The sequence below is a fragment of the Podarcis tiliguerta genome, assembly GCF_965153285.1.
Source record: "Podarcis tiliguerta genome assembly, chromosome: 10".
NCBI lineage: Eukaryota > Metazoa > Chordata > Lepidosauria > Squamata > Lacertidae > Podarcis > Podarcis tiliguerta.
This window is the reverse complement of record NC_139543.1, coordinates 60,801,505-60,814,819: the sequence shown is the minus strand read 5'-3', so window position 1 is coordinate 60,814,819 and position 13,315 is coordinate 60,801,505. Positions and strand designations below refer to the sequence as shown.

Genomic DNA, 13,315 nt, shown 5'->3' with positions numbered 1-13,315 from the left:
GCTCTGGCACAAGGCAACGGCTAAATTGTTCTCTGTTCCATTACACTTGGTCTGGAAAGTGTAGTTAGCGTGGAAGGCTGCTGTGGGAACATATTGCATCTCTGCTGTCAAAGATTTGCAGTGTCTGCCAATTTGCTTTGTTGTTGTTTAATCGTTTGGTCATGTCCGACTCTTCGTGACCCCCTGGACCAGAGCACGCCAGGCACTCCTGTCTTCCACTGCCTCCCGCAGTTTGGTCAAACTCATATTAGTGGCTTTGAGAACACTGGCCAACCATCTCATCCTCTGTCGTCCCCTTCTCCTTGTGCCCTCCATCTTTCCCAACATCAGGGTCTTTTCCAGGGAGTCTTCTCCTCTCATGAGTTGGGCAATTTGCTACTGAGCAAAATTCTAGACTGGCTGCTGCTTTGTTACTGGGACAAAATCAAGATGTTACTGCTAATGTATAAAGACATCAAGAGCTTGGAACGAATGTGCTGGAAGGGTTGACTTATCCCACACTTGCCTCTTAAAGCACTTTGATTTGTGGAATTAACACTTTTACAAGTGCCGCGTAATGTATGTTCCAAGCCTGGGAGGAATCTGTTTGAAATTTCATCATAGACCTTTCTTCTCAAAGCTGTAGATTTTATCTATATTTTGATAATTTCATTACGCAGACTTTTTTTTTTTAAAAAAAGTGTTTTATTTTATAATAAAATAAAATAATAAAAATAATTTTATATTTTATAATAACAATATTATTACCATTTTGTGTAAACCACTTAGAGTTGGGTTTTTTTTTTTTAATTAAGCATTATATAAATCTTGCTAAATAAATACATGGAACAAAACAACAACAGCATTATCGAAATAATTTCTGTGGATTTTCAAATTCTGCACATTTGGATCAATCTACATTTGGGCCTCTTTAATTCCTGTGGATTGATTGGTTTTTAACAAGAGAGGTGTAAGTCTTGCCCTTGAAAATTTGCAGTTCCAGTTATTTAACGCTCTGCAGCTTGCACAACCCCATATCCTTTTGAGCCACGACATTCCGTTTATTTCAATGTTTCTGGACTGCAGCCATTGTAGCAAAGTGTATCTGATTAATGTCGAAGGGAATTTTTTGAACTTCTGCATCCTGTTTTTTTCCAGATCGGTTTCACCAGAATTAAAATCCCTTGCTGTCGGCTTCGAAGCTTTCTGTGGAAGGACACTGGGTAAATGTTTCTTCCCTTTCCTTTTGTTTGAAGATCAGAAACATACGAAGAACAAAAGGAGCTGCCTTCTACGTAGGTCAATATACCTCAGTATTGTCTACACTGACTGGCAGCTGCTCTCCAGGGCTTCAGGCAGCGGTCCGACGTCCTACAATACACTGCTTTTTGGAAGGCTAATTCTGGGTGGGGGGGAGAGACGGAATGCTGTGGGTGCCAGGCAAGGCCTCTGAAGGCACAAAAGGACCCATGGGTGGTGACCACAATGGCGACCACTGCTTTAAACAGGCTTCCAGGTAGCGTGTTCTAAAGTTAAGGGCAAAGATGACACCAAGTCTGCAGAGTAGTGGGAATGCTTTTCCATATACAGTCGTACCTCGGGTTACATACGCATCAGGTTACATACGCTTCAGGTTACAGACTCCGCTAACCGAGAAATATTACTTTGGGTTAAGATTACTGAAGCAAAAAATATTACTTTGCTTCAGGATGAGTACAGAAATCGCGTTCCGGCAGCGTGGTGGCAGCAGGAGGCCCCATTAGCTAAAGTGGTGCTTCAGGTTAAGAACAGTTTCAGATTAAGAACGGACCTCCAGAATGAATTAAGTACTTAACCCAAGGTACCACTGTACCTCTGGATGTGAACAGGATCCGTTCCAGAGCCCCATTCGCATCCTGAAGCGAATGCAACCCGCGTCCACGCGTCTGTGCATGCGCGGGTCGCAATTCACTGCTTCTGCACATGCGCATGATGTCATTTTGAGCATCTGCGCATGCGTGAGCAGCAAAACCTGGAAGTAACGTGCTCCATTACTTCCGGGTCGCCGTGGAGCGCAGCCCGAAAATATTCATCCCGAAGCTACTTCAACCTGAGGTATGACTGTATATGACACTGATATCAAAGATCCCTTCTCTTCCGGGGCAGCCTCTGTGGTACTCTATCCCTCTTCTTCTTGTTGTTTTTAAAAAACTGGATAAGTCGGGAATTAAGTCTCAAGACTTTCTGCATATGAAGTTCTACCATGAAGCACTGGCTGTTTTCTGACTCTCGCTGAAAAAACCCACGTTGCCCACGAGCCAGGCTCATGTCACTGCTGGTGGTTCTTCTTTTCAGGCGGACTTCCTGCCCCTCTTTATTTTGGAGCTTTGATTGATACAACCTGCTTGAAATGGGGTGTGAAAAGCTGTGGTGAATCGGGTTCTTGCAGAGCATACAGCACAGAGATGTTCAGGTGAGTCTCAACGGGAGCTGAGCTGAGATTCCCTCTCAATTTTCGTGCAAGCATTCTCAGCTTTCTCAGGGGGAGAGGAAACTCCTACGGCATTTATTTAAGACGTGAGGGTTGGTTCATCTTACTAATATGCAAGGCAGTTGAAGTTAGTTTCCCTCCCTGTTTCTAAACCTCTTAAACGGTCTCAATCATATAGCTTGCTTCTCCCAGCCTGTCCCAAGAAAGAAGCTTCAAAAAAACAAAACACTTTATTCTCATTGATTTATTGGGATAAGATATTAAGATGCTGCCTTTCATACAACTTCACAATGCAGAGAACAAAATTCCTCATTTTATCCGCATAACAACCCAGTGAGGAAGGAGAGGTTGTGAGTGAGCAGTAGGTAAAGGTAACTCAATGAGCTTCATGGCTGGGTGGGAATTTGAACTCTGCTTTCCCTGGTCCTGGTCCAGCACTGTAACCACTACCAGTGGCATAGTGTGGGGGGTGCAGGGGGGGCCAGCCGCACCGGGCGCAGCTCTCTGCCCCTACCTGGCTCACTCACTCTCTCTCACTGCAGTGCTGGCTGTGCGAATCCGATCCGAGCCGCCAGGTCGCCGCCCACTGTGGAGGGGGGGGGGTGCCAGGCATGTGGTGCGCTGCGGAGAGAGAGCGAGGGGCTATCTGGGGGAGGGACAGTGCAGCGGGGGGGGGGGCGTGCAAATTACTTGCCTTGCCCCGGGTTAGGGGGCGCAAATTACTTGCCTTGCCCCGGGTGCTGACAACCCACGCTACGCCACTGACCAGTACCCCACATTGGCAGCTGCTGGGTAATTGCATATAGAAGAAACCAACTGGTCATTATAGAATCACATTGTAAAGCTGGAAGGGACTCTGATCATCCAGTCCAACTCCCCTGCAATTCAGGTATATACAGCTGTCCAATAAGGGGATTGAACCTGCAGCCTTGGCATTATGAGCACCACGCTCCAACCAACTGAAGCTATCCAGAATGAGTTCCTTTGGCACCTTCCCTGCTCCACTTTCTTCGGGGTAGATTAACCATGAACTGCTTTGAATTCTTTTAATTCTCAAAGATGTCACCCCTCTCCCCAAAGTGCTAAATGGCTTGTTTTGTTCTTCCTTAAGTTTTGTTACACTGTTTGTGGTTCAAGGCCCTTTAACCACCCAGTTCTCTGGGAGTTAAATAACTACACCAGACGTTTTCAACCTTTTTGAGTCTATGGCTCCCTTGATCAACTACATTCTTTCTGCGGCACCCCTGTGGGGCTCAGGAGCCCAGTTATGTCACCCCTTTCCTGCAGAGCCGGCAGCCCCTCACCCTTTTTCAAATGCCCTAGAGCAGGAGTCAGCAAACTTTTTCAGCAGGGGGCCGGTCCACAGTCCCTCAGACCTTGTGGGGGGCCAGACTATTTTTTTTTTTTGGGGGGGGGGGAATGAACGAATTCCTATGCCCCACAAATAACCCAGAGATGCGTTTTAAATAAAAGGACACATTCTACTCATGTAAAAACATGCTGATTCCCAGACTGTCCGCGGGCCGGATTTAGAAGGTGATTGGGCCAGATCCGGCCCCCAGGCCTTAGTTTGCTTACTCATGCCCTAGAGTGTTCCCTCAGTCCCCTCTCTTCTCCCCTCTCCTTGGGAATCCTCTGGGCAGCCGCTGCTGCCATCCCTGGTCTCTGAGCTCCCCCCCCCCACCCCAAAGAGAAGTGCCTCCTCACACTGCCCCACAAGGGCCTGGGAAGCACCCCTTGGCCAGCCCCAGAGGCACCATTTGCCTGGCGAGCTTGTAGCCAGGGCTGCTGCAACAAACAGCCAAGCAAGCCTTTGGGGGGCAGAGACAAGAGAGGGCATCAGAGGAGGGAGGGAAGGAAAGAGGGATAGAGGCCAGCGTTGCCCATGGCAGCTCTGACCATCATTCAAGGCACCCCAGGGTGCCACAGCACATTGGTTGAAAACCACCAAACTAGACAGTACACAGGATGTTGGTTTTATGGGATCAAATGAGGCCACAACTTTATTGGTTACAGATGTGTAGGTTTTGGCCATAGGCATTGGGATAAGCCACACAGTTTCTCTAAGGGTGAAGCCAACCAGCAGGAAACACCCAAGGCATACGTCAAATTGGGGTGTCCCCCAAGTGATCTCCATTGGAGGAGTGGAATGGCCCTAGCCCAGCTAAATGACTTCTTTTGTTCTTCCTTAAGTTCTGTTGCACTGAGCTGTTCTGTCTACCCTACTTCTAGGAACGTCTATGTGGGATTCCTTCTCTCGATAAGAGGTGCAACCTGCCTTCTGTACATCGTCCTCTGCGTTTTAATTGCGAAGCGATTCAGACGAGGTGGGGAAGAGGCAACGGCAACCCAAAACTGTGAGCTGTCTGCCGCCAAGTTGCCAGTGCCTGAGCTGAACAAAGGAGAGACCTCTTGCGTAGAGGCGTCCGTCAACGGCGACACCCGCTTGTGAGAAAGGAAAGCTGGTTTGGATCGTTGCACGAGCGGCTGCTGTTTGGGCGTTCAGGAGCAATCCATAGCATGAGCCGTTCCTCACCCAGACTAAAGCCCTATCTGGTGGTCAGAGCTCGATACATACAGCCCTGCTCAGATCATGGGAAACTGCACCAATCGCTCTCAGGCAAAGGCACCAGTTATTTGTAGCAGATCATTGTGGCAAGAGCACCAATCACCTAGAAGAGGGGCAAGAGAGAACTGAATGGTTGGTGCTCTTGCCAATGATACACCCAAGACTGTGATGCAGCTGCTTGTTTGTGTTTTGTAACGTCAGGAAACCTTAAGTGTGGCACCTCTTTACATGTGAAGTTCCTCATGCAGCAGAGCACTATGGAAGCCGGAAAGGAGGCTGGGAGTTTTAAAATACAGAGGAGAGACTAATATAAAACATTTGCTTAGGAGCAAAGGGAGCTCGCTTGTACCATGTGGGACCACTGGTCCATCTAGCCCAGTACTGTCTGCGCGGACTGGCAGCAGCTCTCCAGGGTTTGAAGGCAAGAGATGTTCCCAGCCCTACGTGGAGGTGCCAGGAACTGAACATGGAACATTCCTCATGCCCGCCACTGAGATATCGCCCTTCCTTCTACAGTCCTCAACAGGGTTGGAGTGTTAACGCCCCCCCCCCAAAATCAAACCTAGAGGGAAAGCTATATTTATCTTGTTAAACTAAAGAGCTGGTGGGTAGGATTAAGTGACCCTGAATTTGGGGGGCATTTTCCTCCCTACTCACAAGCGCTCATTGAAAGTCCACAAACCGGTTCCCTGTTATCTCTGAGCGACCTCCGCATGCGTGGGGTTCTTCTTTTTAACTTTGCCACAGGGGCGAAAACTCCTTGTGCTATCTGTTGCCGTTTATAGCACGGATTATCTGTGCAAATCGGTCTCTTGGCTTGACTATCCAGCCGCAGAAGTTTGATGCTTTTTCTTTCCTTTTCGCTTTTTGGAAGGGAAGCAATTTCCTGCCCTATTCAAAGCATTCTCCAGAGATCAGCAGTCATCATTCAGCCTCATTACAGTGATGGGAAAGAGGGCCTCATAAGCCGTATTATAGTGACCCACTGGAAAAGCAGCTGCTTCTGTCAAGAAACACCTCCATTTCCTGAGAAATTACCGCCATGTGCTAAAAGCTCTCCAAATAGACCAGCTTCCACAAACAAGAAGGTCTACCGTACAGATAGAGGCTTTTTACTTCTTGTTATGGGGCCAGGGGTGGGAGTGGGGGGCAGGAAGCCCTCCTCACTTTCGGAAAACAGTGAGCCAGATAATGACAGGAACACGCCCTTGAAGCCACAAAAGAGAATGTCTGTAGCTTTTAACGGAGAGTGGATTTTACTCACATGGTAAATGCTTAGAAATGGGTTTCAAGTATTATCTCTCACACAGTTACTTGGTTTGCGGTGGGGTGGGGGTTGGTGTTACAAACTCCCGGTTCCAATGTGTTTTTCTTCTTAAATACCATTGCCTCCTTCAAGGCAGTAGGCACCATTCTGTCCTGCAAGGATTACAACATTGGACCCACCTAGTCAATTCCACACACCCCCAACCCTACCCAGCTAGATAATGCCAGCCACAAAGGTTTATAGCTGATTCAGTGTTGATCCTCTCTGTGGAGGCTTCATGGTGCATTGCAGGAGTGCTAACTGGCCCTCAGGGTTGTGGGTGCCCACCACCATAATGTGGACATGCGGTGTCACATGCACACACTTGCACATGCCTCTGCCTCCATGTCTGAGCCCCCGCTACTCACGGGAAAAGGGTGCCTCGCTCACTGGCTGCGGAGGGCACAGCTGAACTGCTTCTCTCTTGGAGACAGCACTGCTGCCATTGACTTTGTGGGTGCCCGGCCCCCACAATTATATTCATGTGGCTTCTGAAGCACCCATGGCTCCTGGAGTTAGCTCCTATGGTGCAGTGTCCACACAGAGCCAAAATATTTTGAAAACGGGTTATTGTGTGAATACCTTCAAGCACAGGTTTCCAACTCCTTTTGATCCTGTAACTTCTGTACGCGCGTAATCACCTCCTCAATCGCTGATCTCTCTACCTGACCTGTTTCTGTTTATAATACGCAACCGTGTCACAGTTGACAGCCACTGGCCTAGTTAACGCTAGCGTCAGAGAGAAATGCTGGACAAAATTGCGTCTGATCACTGAATCATATGACAAGCCTGGGGAATGGATTTTCATGTGCATGATTAACAGTTGTTGGAGATAGAAACTGCTGAGATGCTAGACCTAGGTCCGGGGTTTTTTATATAACATTTTGGCAGAGTTGGAAAATCTGTGGACCTTCAAATGTTGTTGGACACACACACACAAAGCTACTACTTAGTTAGCCCAAGTCACCACTACTAAAATGAGCTTCCATCCTTTAAATAGAAGACCTCCTTGGGACAGCTCAGTCGGTAGAACATGAGATTTTTAATCTCAGGGTCATGCGTTTGAGTCCTGATCTGGGGCAAAAGATTCCTGTGTTGCAGGAGTTCGGACTAGATGACTCTAGTGGTCCCTTACAGCTCTACAACTCTATGATTCTGTGAAATAGAAGACTTCTGGGGCATGACTGCGTCCTTTTTCAAGGCTATGCAGAGCTGCCTTATATGGAGTCACACCAATGGTTCTTCTAGCACAGATAGCAGGGGTGATAAAGACCACCTGAGTGAGATCCTTATAGCTAAAGGGAACAGGAGTTCAGCCTGGGACCTTGCGTATGCAAAACGCATGACCTACTCCTGGGCTTTGTCCCCTCCCTCAAGGAGAGACAGGAGGTTGCTAGAGTAATGAGCAGGCTTCCCTTGACTCATCCCACCCAGAATCAAAGCTAAGGACCTGACTATGCATCAGAGAGGACATAGGGATGTTGCCCAAAATGGCAGCCCTCAATTGGAATTTCCACCACAATGGGTATCAGTACTTTTCCATGTTCTGACTTCTTCACTTTCGCCATTTTGCTGTCCCCACGTCACATCATGAAAATTGAGCTGTTATGTGTTCAGTAAACAGGAGTGGGGAGCAGGATTGCATCCACTGGCATAAGAACACAAGAAGAGCTTGCTGGATCCAGCCAATGGCCCATCTAGTCCAGCATCCTGTTCTCTCGGTGGCCCAAACAGATGCCTGTGAGAATCCGCAAGCACAAGAGCACTCTTCCCCTTCTGTGAAGCCTCCTTTGTCTTGCTCCTGCTAAGCACTTTATTAAAGAGCAAAATATGCGCATGAATAAAACCCTTTTGGACAATATGGGGAATGTTGTTTGCATGGGTTTGTTCTAGTTTATGCCAAAGAAGAATGCATCTTGAGCATGCCTTTGCACCGAGAACAGAGTAAGCTGAAAGAGGATGTAAAGAAAACCAAGAAAGCCTATCATCAGGATGTTCCTGAGTTGCTTCACCAGAGAACCAAAACATGGGAGGTTTTTGGTAGGAGGCAGAAATCCTACTCTCTCTGCTGCCTGAGTGGCCTCAGGAAGGGGTGTAAGTGCCACCTCCTCACTGCTGAACTCTGATTTCTCCAAAGTCGTCTTCCCATCTCAAAGAGGCTTTCGGCCCTTTTCCATCAAAGGTGCAATCTTTTCAGAATTTGGCTTCCCATTGTGTGGTGGCCGAAGGTGAGTGTGTGTGTTTCTTCCCATTGAACTTTCTGTCCGGTGCTCTGAGGCCTCCCCAACTGCTCAAGCTTCCTGAGTTAAGAGCCCCATGGGAGGAATTACCTCATCATGACATTCTTTCCTGAGCTTTCATCAAAGCATGGGCACCTAGGAAGGCTGCAGAGTGCAGAGGACAAGAAAGAGGCTTTGTAGAATGAAAGGACACCCACAAACACCTCCCAGCCACAGAAAAAGGCAGCAAGGCAAAACAAAAAGCTTGCATGCCACCCATGAGACTTGCACTGAAATTTTCTCCTCCCTTTGATAATTTCCTAATGCATTTTTTTCTTGTTTAATTGATGGGGAACGGTTAGGGAATAAAATACTGTGATTTTTACACTTAATCTTAGATGAAAAGCTATTGAAAAGCAGTGATTTTGCACTCTAGGAGAAGTCTAGAAAGCCATAAAACTAGACTAGATAAATGAAGGTGGGAGATGTGGCTGGCCAGAAATATGTTGTTTTTTAATAGCTTATGCTTTTCTCGTGCCATATTGCAGCACGCATGGTTATCAAAAAACCGAGTGTCTCATCAGATGAATGTGTCCTAGCCTAGACATTTGCAAATAGTGTTCCTTTGGCCTTAGCCAGAATCCAACATGGCAGCAGCAACTTAGCTGTGACCCACCTGGTGAGGCCTCACAGCCCACCTGTGGCTCCCGAACCAGCAGCTGAAGACCTAGGCCGTTGAGGGCATTCCAAGAAATATGATTCAACCATTTTATACTGATATTGAACCTCATAATCTGATGTTTTAAAGATGGGTGCGTTCGATTCTGCCTACTTAATTTTTACTATATATGTTGTTCATTTAATATTTTCCTCACACAGTGCTTGGCAAACATTCATTGGGAGGCAGTTTATAAACGCTTGAATAAATAAGAGGAATAGCACAGGAGGAGATGCCTCCTTAAATCTGCTGGACTGTGCTGGTAGCGGTAAGATTGTGGAGTGAGATTTATTAGCCTGGAATCCATCCAGGACAAAACACAACTATTGGAACCAACAGTCATATTTATCTAGGGAATGTTGCAAGAAGGAACATGCAATCATTCAATAAGGAACAGGAGATCATGTTCCCGACTCAACGTACCCAACTCCTCTGCCTACTGCCTAACTGTCTTGACCTCCTCCCACCTTTCCCCATGTCTGTTTTGAGGGCCTCTTCTAATTCTCCTTCTCAGCAGACACCCCCCCCCATCCCTTCCCTCTGACCCTGTTCCCCCTCTCAGGGGCGGACTTTGGTATAATGGCACCCTGAGTGAGGGCAAAATTTGGCATGCACACACAATATTTCTTATTTTCACAATAATATATTTTGGTACAGTTGCTTTTTAAATGGTCTAGTAGTACCTCAGCAGGTACTACTTTTGATGTTGTTGTTTAGTCATTTTCATAGAATCATAGAATCATAGAGTTGGAAGAGACCACAAGGGCCATCAAGTCCAACCCCCTGCCAAGCAGGAAACACCATCAGAGCACTCCTGACATATGGTTGTCAAGCCTCTGCTTAAAGACCTCCAAAGAAGGAGACTCCACCACACTCCTTGGCAGCAAATTCCACTGTCGAACAGCTCTTACTGTCAGGAAGTTCTTCCTAATGTTTAGGTGGAATCTTCTTTCTTGTAGTTTGGATCCATTGCTCCGTGTCCGCTTCTCTGGAGCAGCAGAAAACAACCTTTCTCCCTCCTCTATATGACATCCTTTTATATATTTGAACATGGCTATCATATCACCCCTTAACCTCCTCTTCTCCAGGCTAAACATGCCCAGCTCCCTTAGCCGTTCCTCATAAGGCATCATTTCCAGGCCTTTGACCATTTTGGTTGCCCTCCTCTGGACACGTTCCAGTTTGTCAGTGTCCTTCTTGTCCTTTTTGTCGTGTCTGACTCTTCGTAACCCCATGAACCAGAACACGGCAGGCACTCCTGTCTTCCACTGCCTCCCAGTTTGGTCAAACTCATGTTAGTAGCTTCAAGAACACTGTCAACCATCTCGTCCTCCTCCTTGTGCCCTCAGTTTTTCCCAGCAACAGGCTACTGAGGAAGAATGGAGGACATGTACAGCTACTACTACTACTGCTACTACTACTACTACTACTACTACTACTACTACTACTATTTTGGGGCCCCTTGGCTTGACTCCCTGTAAGGAAACCTCTTGCACTGCCCTGAATCCAGCACTTTTCCTTTCCATCTCCTCTTCCTATAGTCCCTTTCCTTCTATCATTCATTAATCCCTTCTTTTACAGATGCCTTAAGAGTTGTTGTTTTTGCGGGGTGGGGGGTGGTATCAGACAGTTGGAACAGAAATGTTAAAAAATAAGCAAGGGTTGAGTTCCAAAAGGTGTCTTGAGCGATTGGAAAAGGACTTCAGCACTGCTCACACAATGCAGACCCTTGGAGGGCTTTAAAAGAGGATGAGGCCAAATAGAGAATTCACCACACAGCATCTCCAAGTAGACATAGGGGAGATTCCTGGTCCGAAAACATGGAAAGCCACTGCTAGTATGATTCGAAAATTGCACTTCTCTGAGTTTTGTTGTGCAGTTCTCCATCCGAGTTTTAGGGGAAATTGCTTTGCAAATATGTATTATGAAAAATTGGGATTGGGAGAAATTTGCTCAAAAATACTAATGAAAACTTTTTTAAAAAAAATCACCAGCTGACATGGAGATGAACTGAAATTAATGTTGAAAAAAATGAGGAAGTAAGAGCAACTGAAATTGACAGATCCACCCCTCCCTCCCTGTAAGACCCCAAAATGCCCCACAGAAAACACTGTAGTGCAAATGAAACGTCCTGTAAAATTACTTCTGAATGTTGTTTTTTTAAAAACACAACATTGTACAATGTGCACACAGTAGGCTGAATGGAATGTATCCCTCTCATTAGTAACTTGGAAGAATGAAAGAGCCTGGAATTTCCTCTTGCACAAGAGATGCCGGCAGGAGAGCTTGAACCGAGGGGCAAGGAACAGCCTTAGAGAACATTTATTCATTGGTTCAGTTTCTAGCCAACCTTTGTTCAGTAGCAACCCAAAGAAGTTACGAATCCAAAACCAGAAACTGGAGCAGGATACAAAGGGTGTGAGACCAAAGACAGTTGTATTGGTTATCTACCACTTTACCAGAACACAGCTCCCCTCCTCACATTGTGATGTATTGCAGTTCTTAGAAAGGCTTAGAATTGCCAGCTGCAAATTGGAAACTTCCTTTGCAACACTATGACCATTCCCGGGATTCCTGTGAAATGACAATGTCCCAGTAGCGTAGCATGGGTTGCCAGTGCCCGGGGCCACATGGAAGTGGGGACGAAGGGAAACAAACAGAGCACACATATGCATTCAACTGCCAGGAGACTGCAGCAACAGAGATAAGAAAAGAAGAGTCGTTCCATTGTCTGAAGAGGTCACTTCCTGGTTCCTATGGAGAAGCCGTTTTCAACAGAGCCCAGCAACGGAAACACACAGCTATATTGAGGCAGTACTAGATGTTTAGATTTTGCACCGCCTAACAATTTTATGCCCTGGACAACCACCCCTGCAACCCCTCCCATGCTACGCCACTTGGTGGACCCAGGCTCTCTTCAGACTTTGTGTGAGTGCTGGTAGTAGCACGTACATCCCAAAGAAAAGTGAATTGGCATCTGTAAAAATATAACCTCCCCAGTGCTATTTTGGAGCAACCATCAGAAGACTTTTTGAATTCTAACTTGACAGTCTGATGGCTTGTTTCTGAAGCTATCCTGGTGCTCTGATAGACGGAGCTCATTTCAAATCGGGATCAAGGTCTATAAGGAGGTAAAGCTGCTTGCCGAGAGTGTGACTTCTGTCTCTAGTCTGCAGAGAGGTATTTTTCTTTGTTTAACGTTATTGTGGATGTTTCCTGCAGAGGATCCTAGTGGCTCATTAGTGCTAGTGCAGAAGACAGAAATGCCAGGATGTCAACTTTATCATCGGACGGAAATTACTCATCAAAATAGATAAGACTCCTCACATAAGAGCATTACAAATTTAATTGACAAGCCCAGGTGAAGCAGTCCAGATTCCACTGAAGGAGTTGCCTGACACATGTGACTAAATTAGAACAGGCATGTGGGGAACCTTTGACCTTCCAGATGCTGTTGAACTACAGCTCCCATCATGCCTCGTCATTTGCCAGGCTTGCTAGGGCTGGTGGGAGATGCTGTTCAGCAATATCTGGAGGGCCAAAAATTCCCCCCACACATGATCCATCCTTCCAAGGTGTCTTAAGAGAACTCAAAAAGATAACCTTACCATGGGGGAGTGGGAAACATTTCCCAAGGTTTTGTTGCTTTCTTTCGTTGCAAATTGTAGGTGGGTGTCTTCCTAGCACGTAGATGGAAAGAATCTACTTTGGGACGTTTAAAAATCAGTTCACACTTTGCATTTTTAGCGATATACCAAATATATAATTCCAAATGTGTGCCAAGACCGATGTATGAGAACAACATGCATGCATTTGCCAACTAGTTTTAGTAAAGAGGTAGACTCATAAGGGAGACCCAAATGGCTGCAGATCCCTATCCGAAGTGCATCGGTAATCAACCTGGATTTGCTGCATTTCATGTGTGAACTCAGCTCAGATGTACTGGTTAGTGATACAGGGGTGTACATGGGCTCTGCAGACGGCCAAAATGAGGCAAGTCAGGGTGATTTAGAGTTATTACCACCCTTCTAGGTAGAAGCTCGGTGTGACGTTA

The 13,315-nt window shown here is 46.5% G+C and overlaps 1 protein-coding gene across 3 annotated transcripts in view; it reads left to right on the top strand.

Moving 5' to 3' along the window:
• Positions 1-8,185, top strand: part of LOC310659070 (solute carrier organic anion transporter family member 1C1-like) — a 31,929-nt gene extending 23,744 nt beyond the window's left edge. For 2 of the 3 annotated variants that reach the window (XM_083402041.1, XM_083402042.1), the window contains exons 13-15: positions 1,138-1,202; positions 2,314-2,431; positions 4,682-8,185. In XM_083402041.1, coding sequence (XP_083258167.1) covers positions 1,138-1,202; positions 2,314-2,431; positions 4,682-4,901 — 403 coding nt within the window. In that variant the 3' untranslated portion in view covers positions 4,902-8,185. The remainder of the gene's footprint in view (positions 1-1,137; positions 1,203-2,313; positions 2,432-4,681) is intronic. The other variant, XR_014502616.1, reaches the window with a different exon arrangement.
• The last annotated feature ends 5,130 nt before the right edge of the window (positions 8,186-13,315 follow it).